General features: G+C 43.7%; 1 protein-coding gene across 1 annotated transcript in view; it reads right to left on the bottom strand.

Moving 5' to 3' along the window:
• Nucleotides 1-13,496, bottom strand: part of LOC121288600 (potassium channel subfamily K member 2-like) — a 190,555-nt gene that overhangs the window by 18,203 nt on the left and 158,856 nt on the right. The window contains exon 7 of the mRNA XM_041207229.1: nucleotides 9,864-10,050. Coding sequence (XP_041063163.1) covers nucleotides 9,864-10,050 — 187 coding nt within the window. The remainder of the gene's footprint in view (nucleotides 1-9,863; nucleotides 10,051-13,496) is intronic.

Raw genomic sequence — 13,496 nt, 5'->3', positions numbered from 1 at the left:
AATAGCCTGTCTCAGAGATCATAAGGAATATTACACTACTGAAGTTGCTGATATTCTTCTGAATTTTACTGTGGAATAGCTGTTCTGAATTTGGAATGAAAAGAGCCATTCATACTTCATTCAGAAAAATGGAGGAAAATATGAAGCAGTTTTAAACTGTACTTTTAATGTAGGAAATGTTCCAAAGTACATTGAATGGGTTAGGTAAAATATTTAAAATAAATAAATGAGCCACTGGTGAGCCATGCTGAATGAGTTAAGGGAAGTGACTGAAAGCCGAATTAAGAAGATTGGTTTTGAAAAAAAAATTGTGGAGAGGAAAGGGAAGACTTGGGGGTTTAAATAGGCTTCAAACTGTAAAGCCAAAACAGCTCATGGCTCTCTCACCACTCTGAGGACAGCAGAGATGCATAAAAGATCACAGGGTCGAAAGATTGAAGACAGGAAGTTAAACGAGGATATTGCAGAGATGGGGTGAGGTTAAGTTATGGAGAGGTTTGAAGATAATAATGGGAGGGATGAATGAGCTACCTTAATGTGAGGTCCAGAAAGAATATTGACCTGTTTATCTTCATAATATTTTGTAAAATAATTAATAATTAAAAAAATTAATTCCATCTGTAGAAAATAATTCTGCTGTATTTCAAACTGTCAGTCACACCAGAATTCAACTGGCAGTTAACAACAGAACCACGGAAAATCCCAAAAATACAACTCAACTCTATGTATGTCTTACCTTCCAAAAAAGCCTGCATCAACATCATAGAATCACAAATGTCAACACAAAAACAGGCCATTTGGCCCTGTCTAGGTTCTGCTGCTGTTTTTTATGAAAAAGGTATTTTTTGACCTTTGTTGGAATTATTTTTGTGACTATCTTAAATTTGTGTCCTCTCGGGCTCATCTTATTAAATGTTCTCTATTTACTTGATAATTTCTAACAAGTCACTCCTCAACCTTCTCAGCTCTTGTGAAAAAAATGCCAAACTTCTAATGTTTCACTTTAAAAATAAAGCCCTCAACTCTGGTGAACATAAACTGAGCCTTTTCCATCGTATTATATCCTCCCTATAATGGGGTGCCTAAAACTGTATACAATGGCCCCAACTGCTGAACCAAGTTCTTGTACAACTTTAACGTTATCTCCTTGCTTTTGTATCTTCTACCTTTAGATAGTAAAGTAAACAAGAATTCAGTTTACCTTTTTCATGGATTTATCTTCTTGTACAAATATGTTTAATGACCCCTGAATCTTAACAACAAAGCCTCTCTGTGCTTCGAGCCAATTGAAGATTTTATCATTTTCTTTCTCTATTCTAATTTCTAATATGTATTACTTAAGCCTTTGCTACATTGAACTGTCTTCCCCTTATCCATCTCTGCTGCTAGCCTATCTTTATCCTCTTACAGTCTTTTGCTCTACCCAACACAATTTACCACGTCTCCATATTGTTCCCCCAAATACTAAGGCCGGGATTTTCTGGCCCCATCATGGCGGGTTTCCCTGCGATAATGCAGCAGGCGCTTCAAATCCCCATTGACTTCGGCTGAACCAGAAGACCCCAATGGTAGGAGGGGCCAGAAAATCCCACCCTAAGTCCAGATCATTTAAGCATCTAGGCCCAGACTTTCACCAAGTTGGGATGACTCGAGAGCCCTTTAAAAATGGTGGGCGGGTCCTGATTCCGGGATTCCTGACCCCTTTCCTTGGCTGTCTGATTTTTGGGAGTGCCTTTCAAGGGTGTGGGCTGGTTCCTGTCAAAAGCCTGCGTCAGGCACTCCCAAGCTGGGCGACTCCATTGCGGAGATAGGCATGTCCTACTCTGGCACAATTTTCATAGAGTTGTGCCAGGTTTTTAAAGAGTCATGGTTCACGGCCTCTCAGAGGAGTCATGAACCCTAGTCTGCATGAGGGGACCTTTTAAAAGATAAGTTCAAAAGACCCTCCTCATGCCTCATATGCCAAGCTATGTTCCCCACCCACTCCCATGTCCCCAATGCCAAGGTTTACCCTTCCATCCACCCCCCAATGGCCTCTCATGCCTCTGATACCAAGCTCAGCCCTTCCACCCACCTCTTATGGCCCCTTATTCCCCTCCATGCCAAACTCTGTTCTTCCACCCACCACCCCTTCCCTCCCCCATTGACCCCTCATGATCCCTATGCCAACCTATGGCACTTACATGCCCATTGACCCACTATACATTGTATAGAACAAATTAACCCTATGGTGGCCGCAGAGATCAGAGAGACTGAACTGTCAATCAAACAATGTATTTTCTGTGGTAGAGGTGTTACAGCAGGCTGTCTGGGCTCTCAGCCAAGCATACATAATGAGGCTTGGCAGAGAGCCCAGACATGCATTACGCTTGTTGCTATTTAAACAGCACACCTCTGCACCCAGCAGATCCTGTGGCTGCCTCCAAACTTCTCTCAGATCGGCTGGCTCGACTCCAGCCTGCACCTGCCCCCAGTAATGAAGATCTCACTTTACATATGAACATATGAATTAGGAGCAGGAGTAGGCCGCTCAGTCCCTTGAGCCTGCTCCACCATTCAATAAGATCATGGCTCATCCGATTATAACCTTAACCCTATATTCCTGCCTACCTCCAATAACCTTTCACCCCCTTGCTAACCAAGAATATATCTAGTTCTGCCTTAAAAATATTCAAAGACTGTTTCCACCACCTTTTGAGAAAAAGCACTCGGAAGGTTCACATCCCTCTGAGAGAAAGAATTTCTCCTCATCTCTATCTTAAATGAGCGATCTCTTCTTTTTAAACAGTGACCCTTAGTTCCCAAAGAGGAAACATCTTCTCCGGATCCACCCTGTCAAGACCCCTCAGGATCTTAAAGATTTTGATCAAGTCCTCGCTTACTCTTCTAAACTCTAGTGGATACAAGACTAAACTGTCCAGCCTTTTCTCATAAGACAACCCATCCATTCCTGGTATTAGTCTAGTAAACTTTCTCTGAACTGCTTCTAATGCATCTACAAGTGCATGCATTTTCTCCCGAAGCAGGCAGGCCCAGCCGGGAGCTTTCCTGACTCCCACTACCCACCTTCAGGATGAAAATCCAGGCCATAGTGACTCAGAGTTAATCCAACACATTTACCAGATATTTTCAGTCTGGGAAGCTTGTTTTTATTCATTTACAGGAAGTGGGTGTCACTGGCTAGGCCCATTGCCCATTCCTAATTGCCCTTGAAAGGTGGTAGTAAGTTGCCTCCTTGAACCACTATAGTTCCTGTGGTGTAGGTACACACACACTGCTGTCAGGGAGGGATTTCCAGGGTTTTGACCCAGCAACAGTGAAGGAACGGTGGCAATATATTGCCAAGTCAGGCCAGTGAGTGGCTGGGAAGGGAACGTCCAGCTAGTGGTGTTCCTATGTATCTGCTGCCCTTGTCCTTCTAGGTGTTAGAGGGTTTGGAAGGTGCTGCCTAAGGACCCTTGGTGAGTTTCTGCAATGCATCTTGTAGATGGTACACATGTTGCCACTGTTTGTCAGTGGTGGAGGGAGTGAATGCTTGTGGAAGGGGTGCCAATCAATTATGCTGCTTTGTCCTGGATGGTGTCAAGCTTCTTGAGTGTTTTTGTCACCCAGTCAAGTGGAGAATATTCCATCACACTCCTGACTTGTGCCTTGTAGATGGTGGACAGGCTTTGGGGAGTCAGGAGGTGAGTTACACGCTGCACAATTCCTAGCCCCTGACCTGCTCTTGTAGCCACAGTATTTATGTGGCAAGCCCAGTTCAATTTCTGGTCAATGGTAACCCCCAGGATGTAGATAATGAGGGATTCAGTGATGGTAATGCCATTGAATGTCAAGGGGCAATAGTTAGATTCTCTCATGTTGGAGATGGTCATTGCTTGGCACTTGTGAGGCGTGAATATTACTTTTCGCTTTTCAGCCCAAGCTTGGATATTGCATAGGTCTTGCTGCATTTGGATACGGACTGCTTCAGTATCTGATAGTCGCAAATGGTGTTGAACATTGTGCAATCATCAGTGAACATCCCTAATTCTGAGCTTATGATGGAAGGAAGGTGATTGATGAAGCAGCTGAAGATGGTTGGGCCTAGGACACTACCCTGAGGAACTCCTGCAGTGATATCCTGGAACTGAGATGACTGACCTCCAACAACCACAGTCATTGTCCTTTGTGCTAGGTATGACTCTAAACAGTGGAGAGTTTTCCCCTTGATTCCCATTGACTCCAATTTTGCTCAGACTCCTTGATGCCACGCTCGGTTAACTGCTGCCTTCATGTTAAGGGCAGTCACTCTCACTTTACCTCAGGAGTTCAGCTCTTTTGTGCCGCTTGATAGCACTGTTGATGGCCCCTTCCATCACTTTACTGATGATGGAGAGTAGACTGAACCAGCGATAACTGACCAGGTTGGATTTGAAGCAAGGTTGTAATGAGTGACCCTGGCGGAGCCCAAACTGAGCATCAGCAAGCAGGTTATTGCTAAGCAAGTGCCGCTTGATAGCACTGTTGATGGCCCCTTCCATCACTTTACTGATGATGGAGAATAGGCTGAACCGGCAATAATTGACCGGGTTGGACTTGTCCTGCTTTTTGTGTACAAGACAAGGCTGTGCAATTTCCCACATTGCCAGATAGATGCCAGTGTTGTAGCTGTATGGAACAGCTTGTCTAGGGGCGCGGCAAGTTCTGGAGCACAAGTCTTCAGTACTATTGCCGGAAAATTGTCAGGGCCCATAGTCTTTGAAGTATCCAGTGTTTTCAGCCATTTCATGATCTCATGTGTAGTGAATCAAATTGGCTGAAGACTGGCATCTGTGATGCTGAGGACCTCCGGAGGAGGCTGAGATGGATCATCCACTCAGCATTTCTGGCTGGAGATTGTTGCGAATGCTTCAGCCTTATCTTTTGCACAGCTGTGCTGGGCTCCTCCATCATTGAGGATGGAGATATTTGTGGAGCTTTCTCCTCTAATGATTTGTTTAACTGTCCACCACAATTCACAATTGGATGTCTCAGGATTGCAGAGCTTAGATCTGAACCATTGGTTGTGGAATCACTTAGCTCTGTCTATCTCTTGCTGCTATGCTGTTTGGCACACAAATAGGCCTGTGTTGTAGCTTCACCAGGTTGACACCTCACTTTTAGGTATGCCTGGTGCTGCTCCTAACATGTCTTCCTGCACTCTTCATTGAACCAGGGTTGATCCCCTGGTTTGGTAGTAATGGTAGAGTGGGGGATATGCCGGGCCATGAGGTTACAGATTGTGCTTGAGTACAATTCTCCCGCTGTTGATGGCCCACAGTGTCTCATGGATGCCCAGACTTGAGTTGCTGGATCTGTTCAAAATCTATTCCATTTAGCACAGTGGTAGTGCCACACAACACGATGGAGGGTATCCTCAAGGTGAAGACAGGACTTGGTCTCCACTAGGACTGTGCAGTGATCACTCCTACCAATACTGTCTTAGACAGATGCATCTTGGCAGGCAGGTTAGTGAGGATGAGGTCAAGTATGCTTTTCCCTCTTGTTGGTTCTCTCACCAACTGCTGCAGACCCAGTCTAGCAGCTATGTCCTTTAGTGCTCAGCCAGCTTGGTCTGTGATGGTGCTACCCTCACGTTTTGTCTTTTACTCTTCATTCATAAGGGCACATTTCCTTATTATTATCTTTAAATTCAGGAGGCCAAAATGCTGCAGCTTCCGTTCTTCTAACATCTACACTTCCTCTGGATACATTTCTTATTTCTTTACTTGTCCCATTACCACTACCTTTTGCCTCATACCACCAACCCTTTCCTCATGTAATCTCTTCTGCCTTTTACCTTTCACAGGCCTTCCACTTCATTGTTTTACCCCCTTCTCCTTTCATTGCCTTTGTACTTGTTTAAAATCTGCTACATCTCTAACTTTTCCTAGTTCTGATGAAAGATTATCGATCTGAAATGTTAACTCTGATTTTTCTCCACAGATACTGCCAGACCCGCTGACTAGTCCAGCAGTTTTTTGTTTTTAATTCAACAGAACTCATGCTAGCTTTCAACTGGGAAGTATTCCATTTAGGGCTTACAAGGGTGTAATGTACAGAATTCTAGAAAATGCCCAACAACTCCCCCAGTCTTGCAGCTTGATATAATGAATATTCAGGCAAGGCCCTTTTGCTCCACAGTTCCCTACTGGAAATCATGATGCTTCTGGCACAGGATGAAATCCTGGCCAAATGGAATGGTATTTAATATTTCTGCCATTTGTTTACTCTTCACTACAACCTTAACTCCTTTAATTTATGTCAGCCCCAACCTTATTTTGATTATCCTTATACTGATGTGCCCTTTATGTTTGTGGTTTATTTTTGAAAGTATCTTAGCCAATCTTTCTTCACTTTTCATACATTTCCTAGGGAAGAATTTTCTCCTCGTCAGGCAGGCGGGTCGGGAGCAAGTGCGGGTGGGCACAGAGCCGATCGCCACCTGCGATCGGCTGCACGCCGCCATATTGCGTGGGTGGGCCAATTAAGGCCCGCCCAGCGTTCCACACGCCTGGAAGCGCTCAGCGCTACCTGTGTAGGCGGGGTAGGATGGAGAGTCAGGCCTATGCTCTTTCACACATGCACGCAAAAGAGCCCAGAAATCTCTCTGATGCACGGAGCTGCCTCAGGGCAATTAAGTTGTTATAAAAATGGCAAAAAAAAATATTATTCATACGTGTCCCCTCACGTTACAGTGTCACATGAGCTGGAACCCATTTATGAATTTTCATGAAAAATTTTATTTAATTAATAAACTTACTTCATGAAACCTCAAGCCCCCCCTGGGCTCTTTGCCTGCCCGCCAACCTTAAGGTTGGATGGGCAGACCTGACAATCACTTTAATTAGTTTATTAATGGCCTTAACAGGCCCTTGATAGTTATGCGGGCGCACAGCCGACTCTGGTACGCGCCTGCCGAACTAAAGGTCGGAATGATGTGGGGTGACCTCGGGATGCATACACGACGTCACTGCCCGTCATTTTACGCGTCGGCATGCAGGGCTCGCCCCCACACACTAAACAGAAGATTCTGCCCCTAGATTTACATTTGCAGTGACACAAAATTACCATCACATATACAATTAATGTCCTAGATTTCTTCATTGTTATTCCTCATGCCTCAAGTGACATAAACTGAGATCAGTGTTTTTTATTCAATGCAGGTTTAACAGAGATCTTGTGGCGCAGTGGCCGTGTACCTGCCTCTAGGCCAGAGAGTTCAAGTCCCACTTCAGAACTTGATGACCATGCAAGGTACATTCATAATGTGGCCAAACAGGTTGATTATCAGCCTGTAAATCCTTCCAATACGCCTGGTGGCAGGCAATGAGAGTGGGAGAGTTTCCTGGTCAGCCTTACTGCAGAAGGCAATGGCAAACCACTGCTGTACTTTTCCAAGCATAATCATGTAAGTCCATGGTCACCAATGCCCTCTTTGGAAATTGTACCTGGAGGAAGAGATATATTTGACTTTTGACTTTCTAATTAGATGGAAGACAGTGCTTCAGTGTCTGGTGGTTTATTGATTCAGTTTGTATGTGTTTCCCTGAGATCAGTGAGCACAGTTTACAATTAATTTGACGTCATGTTTTTCTTGAAAAAATAATTTATCCAGTACTTCAAATGAATCATTATAATTGAGCTATTTTAACAAAACAGCACAGGAAACACTTTCTGCAGGATCTGAGTTTAAATAAGCAGATGATTAAAATCAAGCAACTTCAAATTAAGAGGAGTAAACTGTATTTATGTACAATGTGGCCAAATGATATTTATTCTTTATCAAAAGATATTTGTATGGCATTTTTTACATCCTTAGAGCTTCTTAAGGTGCTTCACAGCCCAAAGAAATATTTTGAAGTTACTGTTGTCATGTAAGAAGTATTCAATTTGCATACAGCAATGAGATAAATGACTAAGTAACCTGTTTTGGTGGTACTGGGATAAAAGCTGGCCAATAAACTGAATCCGACAGTGTGTGTAACTAGTGGCATATCTGACACCTCCCATCTAGGATTCTGCCAAAGTTGAATTCCACCCCCAAAATATATTAATAACAATGCTACAACCAAGCCTTCAGTAAACTTCACGTGCATTCTCTGTTATAGTCCTAGGTTTAAAATTTGTATTTATTCACAAAAATTGGCAGAGGTATGTGCTCTACTGAGTGCCCACTTCACTTGTTTGAAAATGATTTGCTTAGCTACATATAAAAGCCAGACCCAGAATTACGATTTTGATTCATCAGGATTACCCTTTATGTGGCACAGTCTCAAGCTGCCCAAGGATGTTGAAAATAATGGTACCTCAGGGCTGAATTTTCCCGGATCCTTGGCAACGGTATTGGAGGTTGTTGGGGGGGGGGCGGGGGGAATAGAGGGGGGGCCATGTCGGGATGGTTCCCCAATGCACTGCCACCAGTGGGGGACTTTCTCAGGGGCAGCCTGACAGCCAGGTCATCTGCCCACTACATTGGAGGCTAGCAGCCAATTAAGGCAGCAATTCGGGGCCATTTTGTGACAGTGTCAGTATTTTCCCACTATTGAAGTGCTCCCCTCCACCCACGGCTGAGTGCAGGGGCTGCTAGCTCACTTGAGGCAGCCTCCCAGCAGAACGCCGGGTGGCTATTGGAGTCAAGGTCTCCATGTCCCAATGATGGGGCTGCAGGGATCAAAGGCTGCAACTGTGTTTGTCATTATTCCTGTGGAGGGATTTCTCCTCCCCCATGAAGACACTACTGGATTTGGGCCTCTTTACCTGCTGACTTCTCCATAGGCAACCAAGGGCGCCTCCATGTTGAGGCAAACTCGTGCTTGCCTGATGCCTCAGCAGTGCCCACCTTTCCCAGTGGGGCTACTAGCAGGACATTGTTGTGGGCCCTCCCTTTGGTCCTGCCAGTTCTCTAATTACCTGCCATCCTTAACTAGACAGAGCATGCAGGAATTGTTTCTTAATCGGCCGCCTCAGGGAAATCGGACTCAAAGTCCCACCACGGCCACTTCCAGGTTCCCGACCTTGAATTTAGGCCAATGTGGTTGGCCTCAGCCCTTGATGCCAGATATCTGTCCAGTTTGCAATACTGGGACAGCACTGGATTTCCACGCAATTGTATTGAGACAGGGAATGAGAACAGTGGCCCATCTTGGGAAACAGATGTGGTGAAAACAAGAAAATGAATTGATTAATAGATAGTCTGTCAGAACTCAACTCCGACAAAGGGTCACCAATCTGAAATATAAACTGCAATGTTCTCTCCATAGATACTGCCAGACCTGCTGAGTATTTTAATCATTTTCTCTTTTTATTTGTAATATCTCTTGCTAGTTCACAGCCTTAAGATTTTTTTTAAAATTATTGTTACTTTATCAATAAAATATCAACTTGGAATCTGTACTGACATTTTCAGCCCAATTTCTACAGCAGGCACTGAGTTTATTTAGACAGCCAGAGGTTATGCTTCCACTCCCCATTTCCACTTTCTTCACATCATTGGGCAAGCTTATAAATTCTAGTTTTACTGGTGTAACTCCAGTGACAGAAAACAGCCACTCATGCAGTACTCATTCAGATAGGGGAAAGAAATGATATACTCCCTGAAGGTGGATATCCTTCATGGAGTTCCACAAGAAACTGGTTAAATGAATGAAAACTGATATTTAATATTTAGAAATGTAAGGTGATGCTAAATTTTAACATGCAATAGGACAATGAAACAGTTATAAATTTTCAAATTTCTTTTTGAAAAAATTGAAATCATGGCATATTTACGCACATAGAATGTCGCTTTATGTTTCAATGAGTAATTTTATTTTATAAACACAAATATAGGCAAATCTTACCTGCTACAAAGTCACCAAATCCAATCGTCGTCAAGGTGATCACTACAAAATAGATAGACTCCAAAGCTGTCCAACCTTCTATATGTTTAAAAATTATAGCAGGGATAGCCACAAACAACAGACATCCAAACAATATAAATATAAAAGTAGAGATCACACGAATTTTGGTTTGACTAATCTTCCATTCCTGCAAAAGAGGGAAAAAAGATTCTAAAACATGTCACTGTTTTCTGCACCCACACCCCCCCAAGCCTTTTCCAACATTTTTACCACAGGACTATGGAACAGCAGATTATGAATGCAAATTTCTGCACTCTGCTAGTGCAAGCGTCACGGTAGCTCCAAGGCAAGATAATTGCGCTGCCCGTGCTTTGGCAGAAGGCCTTATCCACTAAGGCTTTTTGGGATCACTTCTCTTTGGAATCACCCAGGAGCAATGCCTGAAGTGACACAATTTCAACAAGGACACGGTAACCAAACTTTGTCAATAATGCCTCCAGTGGAGCACTGGTAAGTATGGGAGCTCATTTTCTGGTCTGGTGTTCCATTTACCTTGTTCAGAATTCCAGCAATTAAATTTAACAGCAATTTCCTGTGAATCAGTGCAGCTTTTCTTTAAGGGGGACAAGCTGCCTTTAAGAGCTGAAGGCTAGCAGGAACACATGCTAGCCTCACCACTGTCAGGCCCCCTATAGAGTGTTCAGCTAGCTAGTAGCACTGGTCATGCCAGCTGAATGCTGAAATCAGTCTAATGTGGAGGCAGCACAGCAAAGGGCATGATCGTGTCACAAATCATGAGCCCTCGTGCCCAAAAACAGGTTCTAGACCAATTTCCAGCCCTATAAATCTATTAGTTCTAATACCAATTATGTTTTATGAGTCTACCATCAAGAGAGACAGAGATGCACAGGAACAATGACAAATTATCTACTATGGAATCAACTAGATAATCACAAATGCATGGCACACAGTAAAACCACAGTTGTATAGGTGGAAAGCTTGCCCATGCAGTTTCACTATACAGCTCAATAGAAGATTCCATTAGGATTTGGTGACTGACCAATTGTCTTGAGTTTGGAATTAATGTAGTCTAAAACAAAATTTCCAACTTTCAAAGACATTTTAACTCCTCAAGGCACATCTGTGTAAATAGATAGGTTTAAAAAAAACTCTCTCAGTACTTCACTGAAGTGTCAGCTTAGAATTTGTACAATCTCACAAGGGCAGTCTCTCAAACTTGGAGAACACATAAAGAAAGGCCGCTCAAACAAGATCCATTTTAACATGGTGGAATCAGCTGAACACAACATTAAATGGCATGAAGAACCACCCCCCACCAGCGCTATTTAAATGGATCATGAAGTATTTGCAGGTTAGCTGCTGGATTATTTCTTCTGGTTGCTGATGTAATTGAAAGTAGTTAAGGAGTTTCTTATACTTGGTTAAAATTGTAGTACTCTACAGGGAGTGGTCTGGTTGATCTTTCCATACTTTTAGTGCAATTTAAAGTTGTGTACTGAAAGAAGCAGTTTCAAAACATTGGTGGCCTGGCAGAACTTCTTCTGAGAATTAAACATGTCTGGGAAACTGAAGTGAGGTCGTACAGAGTAGGACATGCTGCAAGAAGAGGAAAGATGAGGAAAGGGAGAAGATGTCTCAACAGGAGATTATATCTGTTGAGGGTCTTCAGAGAGCAATTCTCTTACCTCAACTTCAGCAATGACTAGTGCAGGAGTTGCCTTCAGTTCACAAAAGAGATCCTGGCTGAAATCCATCAACTGCTGCAGCTACATCTGCAACCTCAAATCAGGGTAAGAACAATAATGCCTCTGCCTGTTCTTTAACAGTGGCTCTTATTTTTTATGTCTCTATCTCATTTCAGGCTGCTGGAGATATAAGCAATGTCTTGCAGCTTGAAGTACTCCGCTGTATAAAGGAGGTCAGGTAAGCTCTCTATACAGAGAAACGCTTTTATCTCATTCCCTCCTGCCAGAGACAAGCAGGGGGAGCAAGCCCATTGTCTTGCAAGGATTGTCGGCTTCCTCACGGAGCAGGGTGCCACTGACTGCACACGTTTTGCCTGCGTGCTCTGAACTCGGCCATATTCATCAACCATAAGGGATTCCACTCCCTCAATGTGCAGTTAATGTGTGACCACTGGCAGTGCAACAAACATATGCATGTCTATCATCCTGCCAGCAAACATGATTCTTCCATTCTGCAATAGTACCCTGATCCACCAGTATCGGAACCAGCACAGCAAGTCAAAGGATACTGGGCAACAAGAGTTATCCACTCATGACATGGCTCAAGACTCGGTCTGAACCCATGCACATGTGTACAGCCCTACAATGAGAGCTGTGATAAGGAACATTATAGAGCACAGCTTCAGCATCCTCAAGCAATACTTTGCTGGCTGGACTGCCTTGGAGGAGCCCTGTGGTACTTAGCTTAGAGGGTGTTATCATAGTATGTTGCTTGCTACATATATTATGAGGGAATATCCATTGCTTGCCAACACCTATGAGATGAGAAGCTTAGGAGCAGAAGCATGAAGAAGCGGAAGTATACAGGAAGTGGGGTAAGAGGAGAAGGAAGGGATGCTACAAATGACAGACCTTCTTTCTGCTAAGGCTCTATGTGACCAGATTATTCATGAGCAATATCATTACCCTCAAATGCAGGTCCCCATTCAACAACTGTGCCACACTCCTTACTTTTCCTCTTACTGAGCATTACATCATCCTCTTTCTAACCATTATTAGTTTCTCCCTCAGTTCATTATAGAAATAAAGAACACCATCTAATGCATATTCCAATCTAAAGTTATCAATTCACTCATTAAATAATGTATACAACCGGAATTCTGCTCCAGACCACACTCCTGGGGTAGCACCTCGGCAATCCTGTTGAACAAATTGCTGGACTGCTGTGAACAAACCTCTTTCAACAGTGATGGCAGCAGCCTGAGCTTGCAAGGCAGAAGTCTAGGATTCCATTGTAGCAGTGAGAACTCCGATGGAAACTGTCATGAAATAGGGGTTCCACCGGTATATTGATGGAGGTGACCACCCATTCCGTGTTGGAAAGGATGGGTTCCAAGCTCTGCACAAAACCTTGTGCCAAGTTTGAGATGAACACCTCCATGCTCCTCGACATTGCGTGCAAGCTTTCTGCAAGGCTTCCCAATGCACTGAGCATTTTGTTATACATACTCATCAGCCTTCTTCCGTAGTCTGACTTAATAAAGTCCTCAACTGGTTCCTTTCAGCAAAATTAATGTGTGATCTCCCCCGTGTGAGCTGACACCTATGATATGCTTTCTCCCTACCCTGGCGCCTGAAAATGTGTGCCCATTGTCTCAACATGTTCAGTGTGAGTCTCTGAGCTGAAAGACTAGAGCGTAAGATCAAGTGACAGTGTCACTTCATCATGACTATCTTCTTCCTCTTCCTGCTCTGACTGGGCAGGTTCCAGTTCTCAGGTATCTGAAATCAAATAGGGACAAGGATTGCGTAGTGGTGGGGCGAAGAGGACAACCTACATCTTCTGTAGCTTGTGAGTCAGAAGAGATTGTGGGATGACAGAGAAGTGAGAAGAAATCAGGAGGCTTAGGTATTCAGATTCCCTCAT

The sequence above is a fragment of the Carcharodon carcharias genome, chromosome 2 (genome assembly GCF_017639515.1).
Source record: "Carcharodon carcharias isolate sCarCar2 chromosome 2, sCarCar2.pri, whole genome shotgun sequence".
NCBI classification, from domain to species: Eukaryota; Metazoa; Chordata; class Chondrichthyes; order Lamniformes; family Lamnidae; genus Carcharodon; species Carcharodon carcharias.
Note: the sequence above shows the minus strand (reverse complement) of the source record. Positions and strands in the feature narration are given on the sequence as shown.